A 16,844-nucleotide genomic window follows, 5' to 3' on the forward strand; every position below is an offset into this window, starting at 1 on the left:
TGGTTTGAAATATACCTAAGTATCAACAGTAAATGTAATTGCTAAAATATACTTAAGTATCAAAAGTATGAATAATTTCAAATTCCATATTTTAAGCAAACCAGACAGCATCATTTTTTGGTTTATTTAAATTGACAGATTGCCAGGGGCACACTACAACACTCAGACATCACTTTCAAATGAAGCGTGTGTTAAGTGAGTCCGCCAGATCAGAGGCAGTAGGGATGACCAGGGATGTTTTCTTGATAATTGTGTGAATTTTATAATTTTCCTGTCCTGCTAAGCATTCAAAATGTAACAAGTACTTTCTGGTGTCAGGGGAAATGTATGGAGTAAAAAGTGTATGTGGAGTAAAAGCACAAGTTGTCAGAAATATAAATAGTAATGTAAAGTACAAAAAACTACTTAAGTAGTACTTTCAAGAAAATAAAACACACTCTCCCCTTTCTTTTTTTACTCTCTCGCTTGCTCTCACTGTCTTTGTCTCTAATGACATTCTCACATTTGTGCATTTAGATATTAATAAAGTATATTTTAAATCTCTCTCTGTCTCTCAGTTCCTCTAGGTGGTCTGGTAGAGAATAAGGTGGTCTCTCTCCTGCTGGTGGCTGAACCAGAGAGTATCTTTGCCATGCCGGACCCCACCGTCCCCGACAGTGACATCAAAGCCCTGACCACACTTTGTGACCTTGCCGACCGTGAACTGGTGGTCAACATCGGCTGGGCCAAACACATCCCAGGTAGGAAGACACACATACATGGGTATACACACACACACAAACACACGGGCATAAACACACATCATATTCAATATAAGACTCCTATCAGCTCAGAGTGGAGATTGTTGTGTCCTGTGTTGGATTAAGACTTTAGTCCAGAAAGTAAGTGTGTGTGTGTGTGGTTGTGTCTGTGGTCTGCTAAGCGAAGGTAAGACTGGTACTTGAACATGCGCCAGAGTCTAGTGCTACCTGAAGGTATTAGCAGTAGTTTCCTTCAAAACCTTAATGTGGTAGTGTCGCCATCTGTTTGACAAGAATACTCTTAAATAGTCTTCGGGCCAGACATCACTGTGAACAATTCAAGGTCAGAATATGTGGAGAGAGAAAGGTGCATACAAATGGAATTAAGTTCCCTTTACGCCTGCTCAACTTGGGTCTGAATTACCCCCTTAATGTTTCTGCCCTTTGTCCCAAAGGATATTCCTCACTGCTAAGAGAAGTATTTAGGGAGAACTTCTAGATTAGGGTTCTCCTGGATGGAAGCTTTGGAAGCAAGAGAAGCTGTTTAACCTTTCTGATCTCCCCATCCCGGATCCGGGTTCGTGAATACAGACTCAAGCTCATTACCATAACGCAACGTTAACTATTCATGAAAATCGCAAATGAAATGAAATAAATATGCTAGCTCTCAAGCTTAGCCTTTTGTTAACAACACTGTCATCTCAGATTTTCAAAATATGCTTCTCAACCATTGCAAAACAAGCATTTGTGTAACAGTATTGATGGCTAACGTAGCATTTAGCATTAACATTTAGCTGGCAACATTTACACAAAAAAACAGAAAAGCATTCAAAAAAATCATTTACCTTTGAAGAACTTCAGATGTTTTCAATGAGGAGACTCTCAGATAGCAAATGTTCAGTTTTTCCTGAAAGATTTGTTTAGGACAAATCGCTCCGTTTTCTGCGTCACGTTTAGCTATGAAAAAAACCCTGTATCCAGGATTGTGTAAATCTATCAGCAAGCTCATTAGCATAACACAACGTTAACTATTTATGAAAATCGCAAATGAAATGAAATAAATATGCCATCTCTCAAGCTTAGCCTTTTGTAAACAACACTGTCATCTCAGATTTTCAAAATATGCTTCTCAACCATAGGAAAACAATAATTTGTGTAAAAGTAGCTAGCTAGAGTTAGCATTTCGCGTTAGCATTTAGCGTTAGCATTAGCGTTAGCATCCAGCACGCAACATTAACAAAAACATAAAAGCCTTCAAATAAAATCATTTACCTTTGAAGAACTTCTGATGTTTTCAATGAGGATACTCTCAGTTAGATAGCAGATGCTCAGTTTTTCCAAAAAGATTCCTTGTGTATTAGAAATAGCTCCGTTTTATACATCACATTTGGCCACCAAAAAAAATCCATAAATTCAGTCCTCAAAACGCAAACTTTTTTCCAAATTAACTCCATAATATCGACTGAAAACATAGCAAACGTTGTTTAGAATCAATCATCAAGGTGTTTTTCACATATCTCTTCATTGATACATCGTTCTTGGACACATGCTTTCTCCCCTGAATCAAATGGTAAAGTGGAAGCAGCTGGCAATTGCGCACCGAATTCGACGCAGGACACCAGGCGGACACTTGGGAAATGTAGTCTCTTATGGTCAATCTTCCAATGATATGCCTACAAATACGTCACAATGCTGCTAAGACCTTGGGCGAACGACAGAAAGTGTAGGCTCATTCGTTGCGCAATCACAGCCATATAAGGAGAGAATGGAAAACAGAGCTTCAGAAATTCTGCTAATTCCTGGGTGATGCATCATCTTGGTTTCGCCTGTAGAATGAGTTCTGGGTCACTTACAGACAAAATCTTTGCAGATTCTGAAACTTCAGAGTGTTTTCTTTCCAAAACTGTCAAGAATATGCATAGTCGAGCATCTTTTCGTGACAAAATATCGCGCTTAAAACGGGAACGTTTTTTATCCAAAAATGAAATAGCGCCCCTAGAGCTCTAAGAGGTTAAACCTATTAAGATTAAGTTATGGTTTAGTTGTGTAGTGACAACACATATGGACCATCGGACACACACTGATGGTGGAGATAAAGAGGAAAGAGGCCATCTATCTTCAGCCCCTTTGTTTAGTTTGCATTCCACTCTGATGTGGATACATGGTTGAGCTTGTGACAACCCCCTGGTTTCTCTCTCTGTCTCTCTCTCTCTCTCTATGTCTGTCTTGGTCTCTGAATTCAATTCATTTCAATTCAAAGGACTTTATTGGTATGGGCAATAAACAAAAAGGGAAATAAACACACGTTTATATTATTATTGGCTATGTACAGTGCATTCGGACAGTATTCAGACCTCATGACTTTTTCCACAATTTGTTACGTTACAGCCTCATTCTAAAATGGATTAAATATCCATTTCTCCTCATCAATCTACACACAATACCCCGTAATGACAAAGAGAAAATAGTTTTTTAGAGATTTTTGCAAATGCATTAAAAATAAACAACTGAAATACCTTATTTACATACAGTACCAGTCAAACGTTTGGACACCCCTACTCATTTAAGGGTTTACCTTTATTTTTACTATATTCTACATTGTAGAATTATAGTGAAGACATCAAAACTATCAAATAACACATATGGAATCATGTAGTAACCAAAAAAGTGTTAAATAAATATATGTTATACAGTTGTTGTTGGAAGTTTACATAAACTTAGGTTGGAGTCATTAAAACTTGTTTTTCAACCACTCCACAAATTTCTTGTAAACAAAATAGTTTTGGCCTCATTTTGAGTCAATTGGAGGTGTACCTATGGATGTATTTCAAGGCCTACCTTCAAACTCTTGCCTCTTGCTTGACATAATGGGCAAATCAAAAGAAATCAGCCAAGACCTCAGAAAAAATATTGTAGACCTCCACAAGTCTGGTTCATCCTTGAGAGCAATTTCCAAACGCCTGAAGGTAACACGTTCATCTGCACAAACAATAGTACGCAAGTATAAACACCATGGGACCACGCAGCTGTCATACCGCTCAGGAAGGAGACGCGTACTGTCTCCTAGAGAGGAATGCATTTTGGTGTGAAAACTGCAAATCAATCCCGGAACAACAGCAAAGGACCTTGTGAAGATGCTGGAGGAAACCGGTACAAAAGTATCTATTTCCACAGTAAAATGAGTCCTTTATCGACATAACCTGAAAGGAAGACGCCACAGCTCCAAAACTACCATTAAAAAAGCCAGACTACGGTTTGCAACTGCACATGGGGACAAAGATCGTACTTTTTGGGGACAAAGATCAAACTTTTTGTCCTCTGTTCTGATGAAACAAAAATAGAACTGTTTGGCCATAATGACCATCATTATGTTTGGAGGAAAAAGGGGGAGGTTTGCAAGCCGAAGAACACCATCCCAACCGTGAAGCACGGGGGTGGTAGCATCATGTTGTGGGGGTGCTTTGCTGCAGGAGGGACTGGTGCACTTCACAAAATAGATGGCGTCATGAGGAAGTAAAATTATGTGGATATATTGAAGCCACATCTTAAGAAATCAGTCAGGAAGTTAAAGCTTGGTCACAAATGGGTCTTCCAAATGGACAATGACCCCAAGCATACTTCCAAAGTTGTAGCAAAATGGCTTAAGGACAACAAAGTCAAGGTATTGGAGTGGCCATCCCAAAGCCCTGACCTCAATCCTATAGAGAATTTGTGGGCAGAACTGAAAAAGCATGCGTGAGCAAGGAAGCCTACAAACCTGATTTAGTTACACCACCTCTGTCAGGAGGAATGGGCGAAAATTCACTCAACTTATTGTGGGAAGCTTGTTGAAGGCTACCCGAAACGTTTGACCCACGTTAAACAATTTAAAGGCAATGCTACCAAACACTAATTGAGTGTACGTAAACCTCTGAACCACTGGGAAATGTGATGATAGAAATAAAAGCTGAAATAAATAATTCTCTACTACTGACACGTCACATTCTTAAAAAATAAAGTGCTGATCCTAACTGTCAGGAACAGGGAATTTTTACTAGTATTAAAATTCAGGAATTGTGAAAAACTGAGTTTAAATGTATGTAAACGTCTGACTTCAACTGTATTTTAGATTCTTCAACGTAGCCACCCTTTGCCTTGATGACAGCTTTGCACACTCTTGGCATTCTCTCAAACAGCTTCACCTGGAATGCTTTTCCAACAATCTTGAAGGCGTTCCCACATGCTGAGCACTTGTTGGCTGCTTTTCATTCACTCTGCGGACCAACTCATCCCAAACCATCTCAATTGGGTTAAGATCAGGTGATTGTGGAGGCCAGATCATCTGATGCAGCACTCAATCACTTTCCTTCTTGGTCAAATAGCGCCTTACACAGCCTGGAGGTGTGTTTTGGGTTATTGCCCTGTTGAAAAACAAACGACAGTCCCACTAAGCGCAAACCAGATGGGATGGCGTATCGCTGCAGAATGCTGTGCTAGCCATGTTGGTTAAGTGTGTGTTGAATTCTAAATTAATCACTGACAGTGTCACCAGCAAAGCACCCCCACACCATCACACCTCCTCATCCATGCTTCATGGTGGGAACCACACATGAGGAGATCATCTGTTCACCTACTCTGCGTCTCACAAAGACACGGTGGTTGGAACCAAAAATCTCAAATTTGGACTCATCAGACCAATGGACAGATTTCCACCGGTCTAATGTCAATTGCTTGTGTTTCTTGGCCCAAGCAAGTCTCGTCTCATTATTGGTGTCCTATGGTAGTGGTTTCTTTGCAGCAATTTGACCATGAAGGCCTGATTCACACAGTCTCCTCTGAACAGTTGATGTTGAGATGTGTCTGTTACTTGAACTCTGAAGTGTTTATTTGGGCTGCAATTTCTGAGGCTGGTAACTCGTATGAACTTTTCCTCTGCAGCAGAGGTAACTATGGGTCTTCCTTTCCTGTAGCGGTCTCATGAGAGCCAGTTCATCATAGCGCATGATGATTTCTGCGACTGCACTTGAACAAACTTTCAAAGTGATAGACATTTTCCAGATTGACTGACCATCATTTCTTAAAGTAATGATGGAGTGTCATTTCTCTTTGCTTATTTTAGCTGTTCTTGCCATAATATGGACTTGGTCTTTTACCAATTAAGGCAATCTTCTGTATACCACCCCTACCTTGTGACAACACAACTGATTGGCTCAAACACATTAAGAAGGAAAGAAAGGCGCACCTGTTAACTGAAATGCCTTTCAGGTGACTACCTCATGAAGCTGGTTGAGAGAATGCCAAGAGTGTGCAACGTTGTCATCAAGGCACACACCTGTCTATATAAGGTCCCACAGTTGACAATGCATGTCAGAGCAAAAACCAAGTCATGAGGTCGAAGGAATTGTCCGTTGAGTTCCGAGACAGGATTGTGTCGAGGCACAAATCTGGGGAAGGATACCAAAACATTTATGCAGCATTTAAGGTCCCCAAGAACACAGTGGCCTCCATCATTCTTAAATGGAAGACGTTTGGAACCACCAATACTCTGCTTAGAGCTGGCTGCCCGGACAAACTAAACAATCAGGGGAGAAGGGCCTTGGTCAGGGATGTGACTCTGACAGAGCTCGAGAGTACCTCTGTGGAGATTGGAGAACCTTCCAGAAGGACAACCATCTCTGCAGCACTCCACACCACTTGAAGTTTGCCAAAAGGCACCTAAAGACTCTCAGACCATGAGAAACAAGATTCTCTGTTCTGATGAAACTAAGATTGAAATCTTTGACATAAATGCCAAGCGTCATATCTCGAGGAAACCTGGCACCATCCCTACGGTGAAGCATGGTGGTGGCAGCATCATGCTGTAGGGATGTTTTTCAACGGCAGGGACTGGGCGACTAGTCAGGATCGAGGGAAAGATGAACAGAGCAAAGTACAGAGAGATCCTTGATGAAAACCTGCTCCAGAGTGCTCAGGACTGGGGCGAACGTTTACCTTCCAACATGACAACGATCCTAAGCACACAGCCAAGACACCGCAGGAGTGGCTTCGGGACATGTCTCTGCATGTCCTTGAGTGGCCCAGCCAGGGCCCAGACTTGAACCCAATCTAACATCTCTGGAGAGACCTGAAAATAACCTGTACAGCAATGCTCCCCATCCAACTTGACAGAGCTTGAGAGGACCTTGACAGAGCTTGAGAAGAATGGGAGAAACTCCCCAGATACAGGTGTGTCAAGCTTGTAGTGTCATACCCAAGAAGACTCAAGGTTGTAATTGCTGCCAAAGGTGCTTCAACAAAGTACTGAGTAAAGGGTCTAAATACTTATATAAATGTGATATTTCTGTTTTTTATTTTGAACACATTTGCAAAAATGTCTAAAAATCTGTTTTTGCTTTGCCATTATGGGCTATTGTGTGTAGATTGATGAGGGGAAAAAACAATTTAATTAATTTTAGAATAAGGCTGTAACGTAACAAAATGTGGGAAAAGTCAAGGGGTCTGAATACTTCCTGAATGCACTGTACAATGTGCAAATAATTTAATTATGAAAGGGAAAATAAATAAACATTTTAAATATAGGTTGTATTTCTAATGGTGTTTGTGCTCTATCGGCTGCCCTTTTCTTGTGGCAACGGTTCACAAATATTGCTGGAAATCTCTGTCTGTCTCTCGCTCTCTCTCGCTCTCTCTCCTCCCCTCTGATTTGATGTACAGTATATATGTACATTGTGGATACATGGATGAGCTTGTGACAGACCCCTAGTCTCTCTCTCTCTGTCACTTTATTTATGTATATTTACATTTGTCTCGCTCGCTCGCTCTCTCTGTCTCTCTCGGTTTGGTAATTCTTTGTTTTGGAAAGGCCCTTGGGCTTCGGCCAACTGTGTTGATCTGGGCTAACTGGGAAAACTAGCCCCTCCCACAACTACACCCATGGTCAGGCTCAGATAACTATCTAACTGTCCTGCCTCTGTTGGCCAAACAACGTCAGATCCCTTTTAATATACTTTAGGAATATTTAATTTTCCAGTTGAATTTCCTTACATAAGTACTGTTACATAATTTGTCAAGGTACACAAGCATTTAGAAATCGAATGACTTTCCCCAAAAAGATGACAGCCAAGTAGATAGCAGTGGAGGTAGATATGGCCATATGTGGCTCAATTCAGGAAGGTGAGTTTACATGTATGTCGAATTTTCAAGATTGCCTTTTTTTGTAACATTTTATAAAAGTACAAACTCAGAGCTTCAAAATGGTATAACATACACTGCAGTTGAGGGGGGAAATGTAAATGAGCTAAACTTGTTATCCCACTTTTGCGACAAGTAGGAAACAAAATGCCCTTGAATGATTTTCACGTTTTCTACAGAGCCCTTTGTTTCCACCCATTCAGGATCATTCATACCCTCTTAAGCCATAGCCCCACCCATCTCTTTAAGATTTCACATGTAAACACATGAGTGAGCATGTCCTCCAGAAAGTAGTCTGTTTAATATCCCCCTCCATTATCTCAGCTAATCATGGATCCTGCCTTTCTCCCGATTTTACTGTAGCTCGGTGCTTTCTCCTTGGCTAAACTAGGCTATTTACTAGGTCTAACTAAGCATTTTGATTCACATTTATGGATCCCACACAAGTTTGTAATTCAGGCATATGACAGTTCACATTTTCAAGAAAACATTTGTCAGAAAAAATATATATATACATACAGGACCAGTCAAGGGTTTTATTTATTTTTTTAAACTATTTTCTACATTGTAAAATAATAGTGAAACCATCAAAGCTATGAAATGCTATGGAATCATGTAGTAACCAAAAAAGGGTTGAACAAATCAAAATATGTCTTAGATTTTTCAAAGTAGCTACCTTGTCACAACACAACTGATTGGCACAAACGCATTAAGAAGGAAAGAAATTCCACAAATTAACTTTTAACAAGGCGCACCTGTTAATTGAAATGCATACCAGGTGACTACCTCATGAAGCTGGTTGAGAGAATGTCAAGTGTCATGTGTGCTCCCTCTCCGGCCTCTAGGTCACCAGGTTGCTTGTTATGGCGCACACCTGTCACCATCGTTACGCGCACCTGCGCGTCATCAGACTCACCTGGACGTCACTTCCCCGATTACCTTCCCTATATATGTCAGTCCCTTAGGTTCCGTCCCCAGGCGTCATTGTTTCTGTTCCAGTGTCATGTCTGTGTGGTGTTTTGTTTCTTGTTTGTATTTAGTTGTTTATTTATTAAAACACTCACTACCTGAACTTCCTGACTCTCAGCGTACATGTTACACTGAGAGTGTGCAAAGCTGTCATCAAGGCAAAGGGTGGCTACTTTGAAGAATCTCAAATATCAAATATATTTTGATTTGTTTAACACTTACTACATGATTACTACATGATTCCATATGTGTTATTATTCTAAATTGCAGAAAATAGTATAAATTAAGAAAAATGCTGGAATGAGTAGGCGTGTCCAAAGTTTTGACTAGTACTGTATATATAATTAACATCCCTACTGTGAAGTAGGAAATGGCGTCAAACGTCCCCGATCCTGAATCCGATCACATATATCCAGTATCTCTTCCTTCGCACACTCTCTTTCCCCAAGCTTTTTCTCTCTCTCACTCAGATGAAAGTCTTTTGGCTCTATCAGCAGTTAATGTCCTGTTCACACCCAAAACATCACCAGGGAATCACCTGTGTTTTTGTTAACGCTTGTCCAGTAATGCTTACACAACATGCTGCCTAAGCAGGTGTGTGTGTGTGTGTGTGTCTGTGTCTTTCCTGATCAGCACTTTCTCCGTTCTCAAAGAAAGAACGAAGAGCAACAAAGTGTTCCCCTCCTGAATGCCTTGAAACTCTTCTTCTCTGCTTGTCACCAGTGTTTACTGTCAGAGTGGGAGTCTAACCTAGTCAGTCACATGGATGTGTGTATTTGTAGCCCTTTGCCAGTGGAGCGTTTGTCTGTCTGGAGGAGTGGGGCAGCCATGGGAAACAACCACCGACACAGACACACCAGGGACCCACTTGAGGGGATAATGGAGAGAGAGAAACTGAGGATGAGAGAGTGGGAGGCCGATAGCGAATGAGCAAGAAGGCAAGAGAGAGATAGTCAGCGAGATGTTGCGAGAGGGGAAGAGATACAGTAGATAAGGACAGAGTGATGAGGGACACAGAAAGAGAGAGAAAGTAGTCTCAGCTCTAGACCCCTGGTAGCACCGTAATGGTGGTGTCACATTAGCTCTGTTTGAGTGGCAGGCTACGGCCCATGGCTGGGGGAACCAGTGGTCCTGGCAGAGGGGCCCAGGCTGTCTTTGCTACTGCCCTGGGGGAGGTTAGTCCAGCTCGGCCACTCAGCACCCTGTCCCCCCGCCCCTTCCCTGTCTGGTCCTGTCATGGAGACTGACGTTGATTCTGTCTGAGGGCTATGCTGGGAGGAGATGAGCTTGGCTTAAGACCCTCTCTCACACCACACTTTGGCCTTTTTTAGGCTGCTGTAAGCTGGCTGTGAAGTTATTATGTGTGTGTTTCTGTAGGGGCACAGCTGAACCCTTCCAGCCCAGATAACCCTCTCAAATTGAAGCCTGTACGCCTGTATCATTGTTCCAAGCGCTCCTCATACCCTAACCCTTAACTAAAGCATTGAGAATGACATCCCATGGACTAACTGCTCTGGGTTAAGTAAGAGAACCTCTTTGTCTCTGCCGGCTTTGTCTTGTCTCTGCGGAACAGAGGACGTCTCTGATGCTCCTTTATGTGTCCCCTTGTGTGTGTCCATGTAGAGGTGTCCTCAAAGACAACGACACAGACACAGACTCACACAATGCTTCTCCTTCTCCTCTGCTGAACGATCGTTCTGTACCGGAATGCTGATCCCTATCAACCAATGAAAGAGTCTGCAGACAGCGTTCCAATCAATCTGGGAGAGATAAGAGAGGAGCGGGAGCCACAGGCGTCCACATGGCAATTGTAAAAGCACCCGACCCTGATAAGAATCACTGATGGTGTAAAAAAAAAAAAAAGCCTTCCCCTCCTACTCCTCTTCCTTTCCCTCCATTCTGTAAAACTAATCTTCTGGTTTTTAATTATGGTGTGTGTGTGTGTGGAGACTACAGATTGAGTGGATATAATCATGCTCACATGGGGGTGTATCTGTTTGTCAAAGGGAGTGTCTTTATTGGATTGACAACTTATGGGCTTTCACTATTCAACTGTTCCACACCGCTGCCTCCGCCCCTCTAGCCTTAACTGACCCCTCATCCAATGACCCTTCGGTTGACCTTGGTCTAATAATTCCAATGGGTCCAGCCATTCTGACTAAAACCATCACAATTCTATTTTCAAATGCCAATGTTTTTATTTTTGGGTTGTATCTTTTCGATTTAAAATTGTCCTTCCCCTCTTTGTCCTCCCTAATTAGACCTAGCTAAAAACTCCATCTCTCCTCCATCCCCCTTCCTTCAGGTTTCCCCTTGCTCTCGCTGGCAGACCAGATGAGTCTACTGCAGAGTGGATGGATGGAGATTCTGATCCTGCGTGTGGTGTTTCGCTCGCTGGCCCTAGAGGATAAGCTGGTGTATGCTGAGGACTACATCATGGATGAGGAGCAGTCCAAACTGGCAGGTGTACTGGACCTAAACAACACCATACTGCAGCTGGTGAAGAAATACAAAGCCATGAGGATCGACAAGGAGGAGTTTGTTGTCCTCAAGGCAATCTCACTGGCTAACTCGGGTATGGAACTTCACTGTGTTGGTGTAATTGAGGTTGAGTTAGGCATGTATTTTCCAATGGCCATTTGTCTTTGCTAGTGTTCAATCTCTGCATATATGCCAACATCATCTCACAAATATCATCCTTCCCCTGCCCTATCTATGTTCCTCCCTATCCACCTGCCTCTCCCCTGCTCCCTCTCCTCCTCTCCCCCGCTCCCTCTCTCCCCCTCCTCCTCTCCCCCCGATCCCCCTCTCCCCTGCTCCCTCTCCCCTGCTCCCTCTCCTCCTCTCCCCTGCTCCCTCTCTCCTCCTCCTCTCCACAGACTCCATGCAGATAGAGGATGTGGATGCAGTCCAGAGTCTCCAGGATGTGCTCCATGGGGCCCTGCAGGACTACGAGAGTGCCCAGCACACGGAGGACCCTCGGCGGGCAGGCAAGCTCATCATGACCCTTCCCCTGCTCCGGCAGACGGCCGCCAGGGCTGTGCAGCACTTCTGCAGCATCAAGCAGGACGGCCGTGTGCCCATGCACAAACTGTTCCTGGAACTGCTGGAGGCCAGGGCCTGACCAGCCACGTGGGACTAGGATCACATAGAGGAAGGATAGGGCAGTGATGTCATAAAGGTCAAGATTAATGCAGGAAGTGGTATTGTGCTGGAAGAACAGAGTGAACCTGAGCAATGAGTGGACCTGAACGGAGACAAAATGGCTCCTCTGTGAAGTTCCAGATGCTCTTCTATTAATAAGTAATTGTTGTCCAATCCTTCTTTATGCCATTCTGGGACTGTTGTGAGTTTGACAAGGCTAACACAGCCCTGCTCGCCATTACAAACTCAGGAGGAGAGGAGGAAGGACTGACTTCACCTTAGTGACAGGGATAACTGCCTTATGAGGGATTTTGATGGCAGTTCTTAATATAAACCTAAACCGTGCTAGTGAAATGAAGAAAGACACCCAAAACTTGAAGATCCTCTAGGATTATTATTTGTGTGAAACCAGCTCTAAGCCTGTTCATCTTGCATTGTAGTGCTTGGAATAACTTTTCTTTTTTATATCAAATGAACTGTGGACAGGCTTGCCAAAGAACGGTGTGACACACTTAGTCAAAGGATGCAGCAAGCGGTCACAATAACGTATGTAAGGCACTCACCTATAATAAGTTAGGGAACTTGATTTAATTAAGTCACTGTAACACTTTTTTTTTTTACCTTTATTTAATTAGGCAAGTCAGTTAAGAACAATTTTTTTTTTGATGACAGCCTAGGAACAGTGGTTTAACTGCCTTGTTCAGGGGAAGAATTACAGATTTTTACGTTGTCAGCTCGGGGATTTGATCTTGCAACCTTTTGATTACTTGTCCAACACCCTAACCACTAGTCCACCTGCCGCCCCAATGATTATGAAGGTGAGGGGAGATTTTGAAAAAAGGCCTATATTCAATCAGCTCAAGAGTTAACGGCGAAAGCAGACACCCGCATAGCGGATGTTTTGGTGGAGTCGGAGGTGGAACTGTCAAATCGGTGAGCAGCTGCTCTTCCGATCATTGTCACGAAGCCACACCCACTGGCGTTAGAAGTTCAGAAAGAAAACGTGTCGAAAGCTATATAGAAATAATGATGCTCGAATGTAAAAATCATTAAACTAAATAATGAGGGTTTCTATCATCCTAATGGAGGTATAGATTACATCTCACATTCCAGTGTTGAACTTGTAAAGAAGGCTGCATGGGTTTTTAGATAATGTGACTCGGTGCAGCCAATGGCAGTGTCCGATTTAGGTATAATGCCCGGAGCCACTTGTGGATTTGACAGCTCTTAGCGCAGTTCCATCTCCAACACCATCAAAACAGCCGCTACGCAGATGTCAGCTAAAGCAGATCTGATTGAATAGAGCCCTAAAAATGTATTTATTGTTGGCTTGATTATTTTGTTTTTTTCGTTTTTTTATTTACCAGTGTGGCATTAATGAAGAATATTAAAGGAATAAATACAGATCATTTTCTAAAGATGAGGTCATTTTGTTTTAATAAGTAAATAAAACGTTTTGTACTAGCTTCACTACTTCACTCATGGCACTGATACCTGTACTATACCATAGCATCTAAGGCGATATAATAACGTGATGTACAGTACTTGATGACATTGAACCATGCATTGAGTTGTAGATTACACACTGTGCAAAGCACCTTTCTTTCTTATGATGTTCATCTGGTGGTGGTATTTCAAACGTGTTTCCGTTTTCAGAAAGTAGAAATCTTGGAAAATCACAAATGGTCAAATTAATGGAAACTAAATCGGTAGGAATGTGAAAACAGCGTTTAAACTCCCCGTACATTACGGACAACTGTATTTTTATTTGCTCCAACTGTGCGGAATAATCTGTATATTTTTGTGACAAAGTATATCATAAAGTGTGATCCAGCAATACTGTGTGAAGGGGGTGTAAATGTATGTATTCTGTATATAAAGTTCAGCGCCAACTGAGTTGTAACCCATGTTCAGATGAGATGTACACTACTACTACTATTCTCAGGACGATTCTAGGGCAATAAAGATGCTTCCAGTTCCAGAAAGAGTCTTCATCTTTCTAACTGTTAGGTTTATGACACAATCACATGTCCCAGTCAGACGGATGGGAAAGAGGGAGGCAGAAGGGGAGATGTCCTCATTGATAAAGAGAGGGGGAATGGGGAACTAGTGAAGCAATGGAGAGGGGTAGACGTGAATCATGAGAAGATCATTGCGGTGGAGAGGTGGCGCAGGGAAAGATGCAGGCACTCTGTCTGACGTTACAATAAATAATGGACACCCACATGCTACCGCAGTGACTTGTTTCAGAAAACAGACTGCTGTCACTTTGAACGATTGTCTATGACAGGCGCCTCGTTTCTCAAGGTGGCCATAAATGTTGGCTTGAGGTGTGTCTATTGGACAGATGAGTAGGAAGTGTCGGGACTGGTAGGGGGACGGTCCCATATGAGAGGATCCATAATTAACAACATTATTTGAATGAAGTCTAAAAGCGCCGCTGGGAACAGATTGTCAAGGTTGTTGAAATCAAGCACCTGACTTCCTCTCAGTCAAAGGTTGTGATTGCCTGACAGGATTATTGCCTTTATGAGGCAGAGACGATCACAAACTGTGTGTCTTTCAGCACAAACCTAACAGGGAAAACTAGGCACATATAACAAAAATTGTCCTTGAAATATCAACCTGATTTCGAATTGCTTCAGTACAAAAACATAAGACAGAATGATTGCCATTAAAGGAAAAATCCACTCAAAAATGATATGACGCAAATGTTTTCATTAGTCCACTGTTGCTTCAGTCCCAAAATGTTTTGCATGTCAAGTTTTCAAGAAACGATTCTAAATCAGGTGGATATTTCAAGGATTATGGTCTTATGTGTGCTTGTGCTATAAAATACACAGTCTGTGATAGTCTCTGCCTCCATAAAGGCAATAATCCTGACTGGGGGGGGGGGGGGTAAGAGGGGTATAGCTTCTATATGGTGGAGATTTATTAGATTTTTATAATAATGAAAATGTGGCTCTGTTGATAGAGACCTAACTTGCGTCACTACAGACCCTGGTTCGATCCTGGGCTGTATCATAACCGGCCGTGATCGGGAGTCCCATAGGGCCGCGCACAATTGGCCCAGCGTCGTCCGGTTTAGGGGAGGGCTTGGCCGGGGTAGACAGTCATTGTAAAATAAGAATTTATTCTTAACTGTCTTGCCTAGTTAAATAAAAATAATAATCTGTAATGTTAGTTCTGAGTTGTAAGGACCTCTATGACACCATCATTCCATCAAAGGAAAACTAATTGAATTCCTAGTTTTTAATGTATCTGTTATTTAACCTGGTAAGTTGACTGGGAGCACGTTCTCATTTGCAGCCACAACCTGGGGAATAGTTACAGGGGAGGAGGGGGATTAATGAGCCAATTGTAAACTTGCCTCCTACTGGCCCTCAAACACCACTTCCAGCAGCATCTGGTCTCCCATTCAGGAACTGACCAGGACCAACCCTGCTTAGCTTCAGAAGCAAGCCAGCAGTGGTATGCAGGGTGGTATGCTGCTGGCTAGTAAAAACATTCTCAGTATGCTTTAATGCTTTTGATACAGCACAATGTAACTACATTAATTACAAATCAACACTCAAAAGGATGAGTATAGATGTTTATTACAGAAAAAAAGAAATTGGAGAATTACAATCATAAATGTACAGATGACTGGAGCAAACCTTTCAATGATGGTGTTCAGAGTCATTTGAGAAGCATTCGCTACAGCTGCATGGCTTTCAATATAAATATATAATTGCTGGTTATTACACAAATACAGTTGGCACTCATTACATCTAGCCTACGCACAACTTCTAGTGGTTGATCACTGTATTGCAAGCATATGGGTAGGCTACAGTATTGCGATAGGAGATTGACATCATATCCGTTTTAATTTCAGAGCCTTTAGAGTACCAAAGTATGAGTCATAATACCCATATAACCTAGCGGTCAAACAAGGAAATGGTTCCAAATGTTTTTCTACCAGTCATTTTACCACAGGCCGGATTTTAGAAACGCTTCAAATGTGTGTTGTGTAGGCTGACCCTGGTGTGAGGTTTTGATAACCATGTAAATCTCTCTAGGACAAGGTGATTTTTTATAGAAACACAGCCTTGATTTTAAGTGTTTATGAAATCCCCTATGGGAAAAATGAATGGTGGAAAAACGATTGGAACCATTTCCCTGTTTGACCACTTTGCTTTATGGGTATTATGAAACCTCCACTGTGGGACTCTATACCAAGGCAGGAAATAGAAACAATCATGAATTGATAAACCAAATATTGAACAACAATTCACATTTAGTATAGAAGTGGGGACTGTAAGCAGCATTTATTTTTTAAATTGTTCAATAAACAAACAATCTTGCAGAATGCGCATCCAGTGTTTGGCACTCGCTATTGCGGCAAGCATATTTTTGAATTAAATGGGCAACTTTCATGTGAGTGGGGACCACTAAAAACCTTACATCCTCATGAGGGGCCGCAGTGGCTCGTATGTCTTCTACCCACATATGCAGTCACATGTTTTGGGGGCCGTAACAGCAAAACATTTTAGTGGATCCACCCTTGACAACGGAGAGACAGTTTTTTTTCGTTAATTTCCTGCAATTCTACACATTTTGTCATGGGGTTTAGAGAAAATATTGCAGTTTTAAAGCACGTTTGCTGCAATTCTTGTCACGCCCTGACCATAGAGAGCCCTCGGGCCCACGTATTTCACGATCGTTATATCTTTGTTGTTTTGGAAGTGTCACTATCATTAAAATGTGGAACTCTACTCACGCTGCGTCTTGGTCCAATTATTCATACGACGGTCGTGACAGTATATCCTACCAAGTCAGGAC

The 16,844-nt window shown here is 42.1% G+C and overlaps 1 protein-coding gene across 2 annotated transcripts in view; it reads left to right on the forward strand.

The window, feature by feature from the left end:
* LOC110529691 (estrogen-related receptor gamma) overlaps positions 1 to 14,008 on the forward strand; it is a 40,258-nt gene extending 26,250 nt beyond the window's left edge. For both annotated transcript variants that reach the window (XM_036985173.1, XM_036985172.1), the window contains exons 6-8: positions 558 to 740; positions 11,185 to 11,454; positions 11,759 to 14,008. In XM_036985173.1, the coding sequence (XP_036841068.1) occupies positions 558 to 740; positions 11,185 to 11,454; positions 11,759 to 12,003 (698 nt within the window). In that variant the 3' untranslated portion in view covers positions 12,004 to 14,008. The remainder of the gene's footprint in view (positions 1 to 557; positions 741 to 11,184; positions 11,455 to 11,758) is intronic.
* The last annotated feature ends 2,836 nt before the right edge of the window (positions 14,009 to 16,844 follow it).

This window comes from Oncorhynchus mykiss, chromosome 8, assembly GCF_013265735.2.
Source record: "Oncorhynchus mykiss isolate Arlee chromosome 8, USDA_OmykA_1.1, whole genome shotgun sequence".
NCBI classification, from domain to species: Eukaryota; Metazoa; Chordata; class Actinopteri; order Salmoniformes; family Salmonidae; genus Oncorhynchus; species Oncorhynchus mykiss.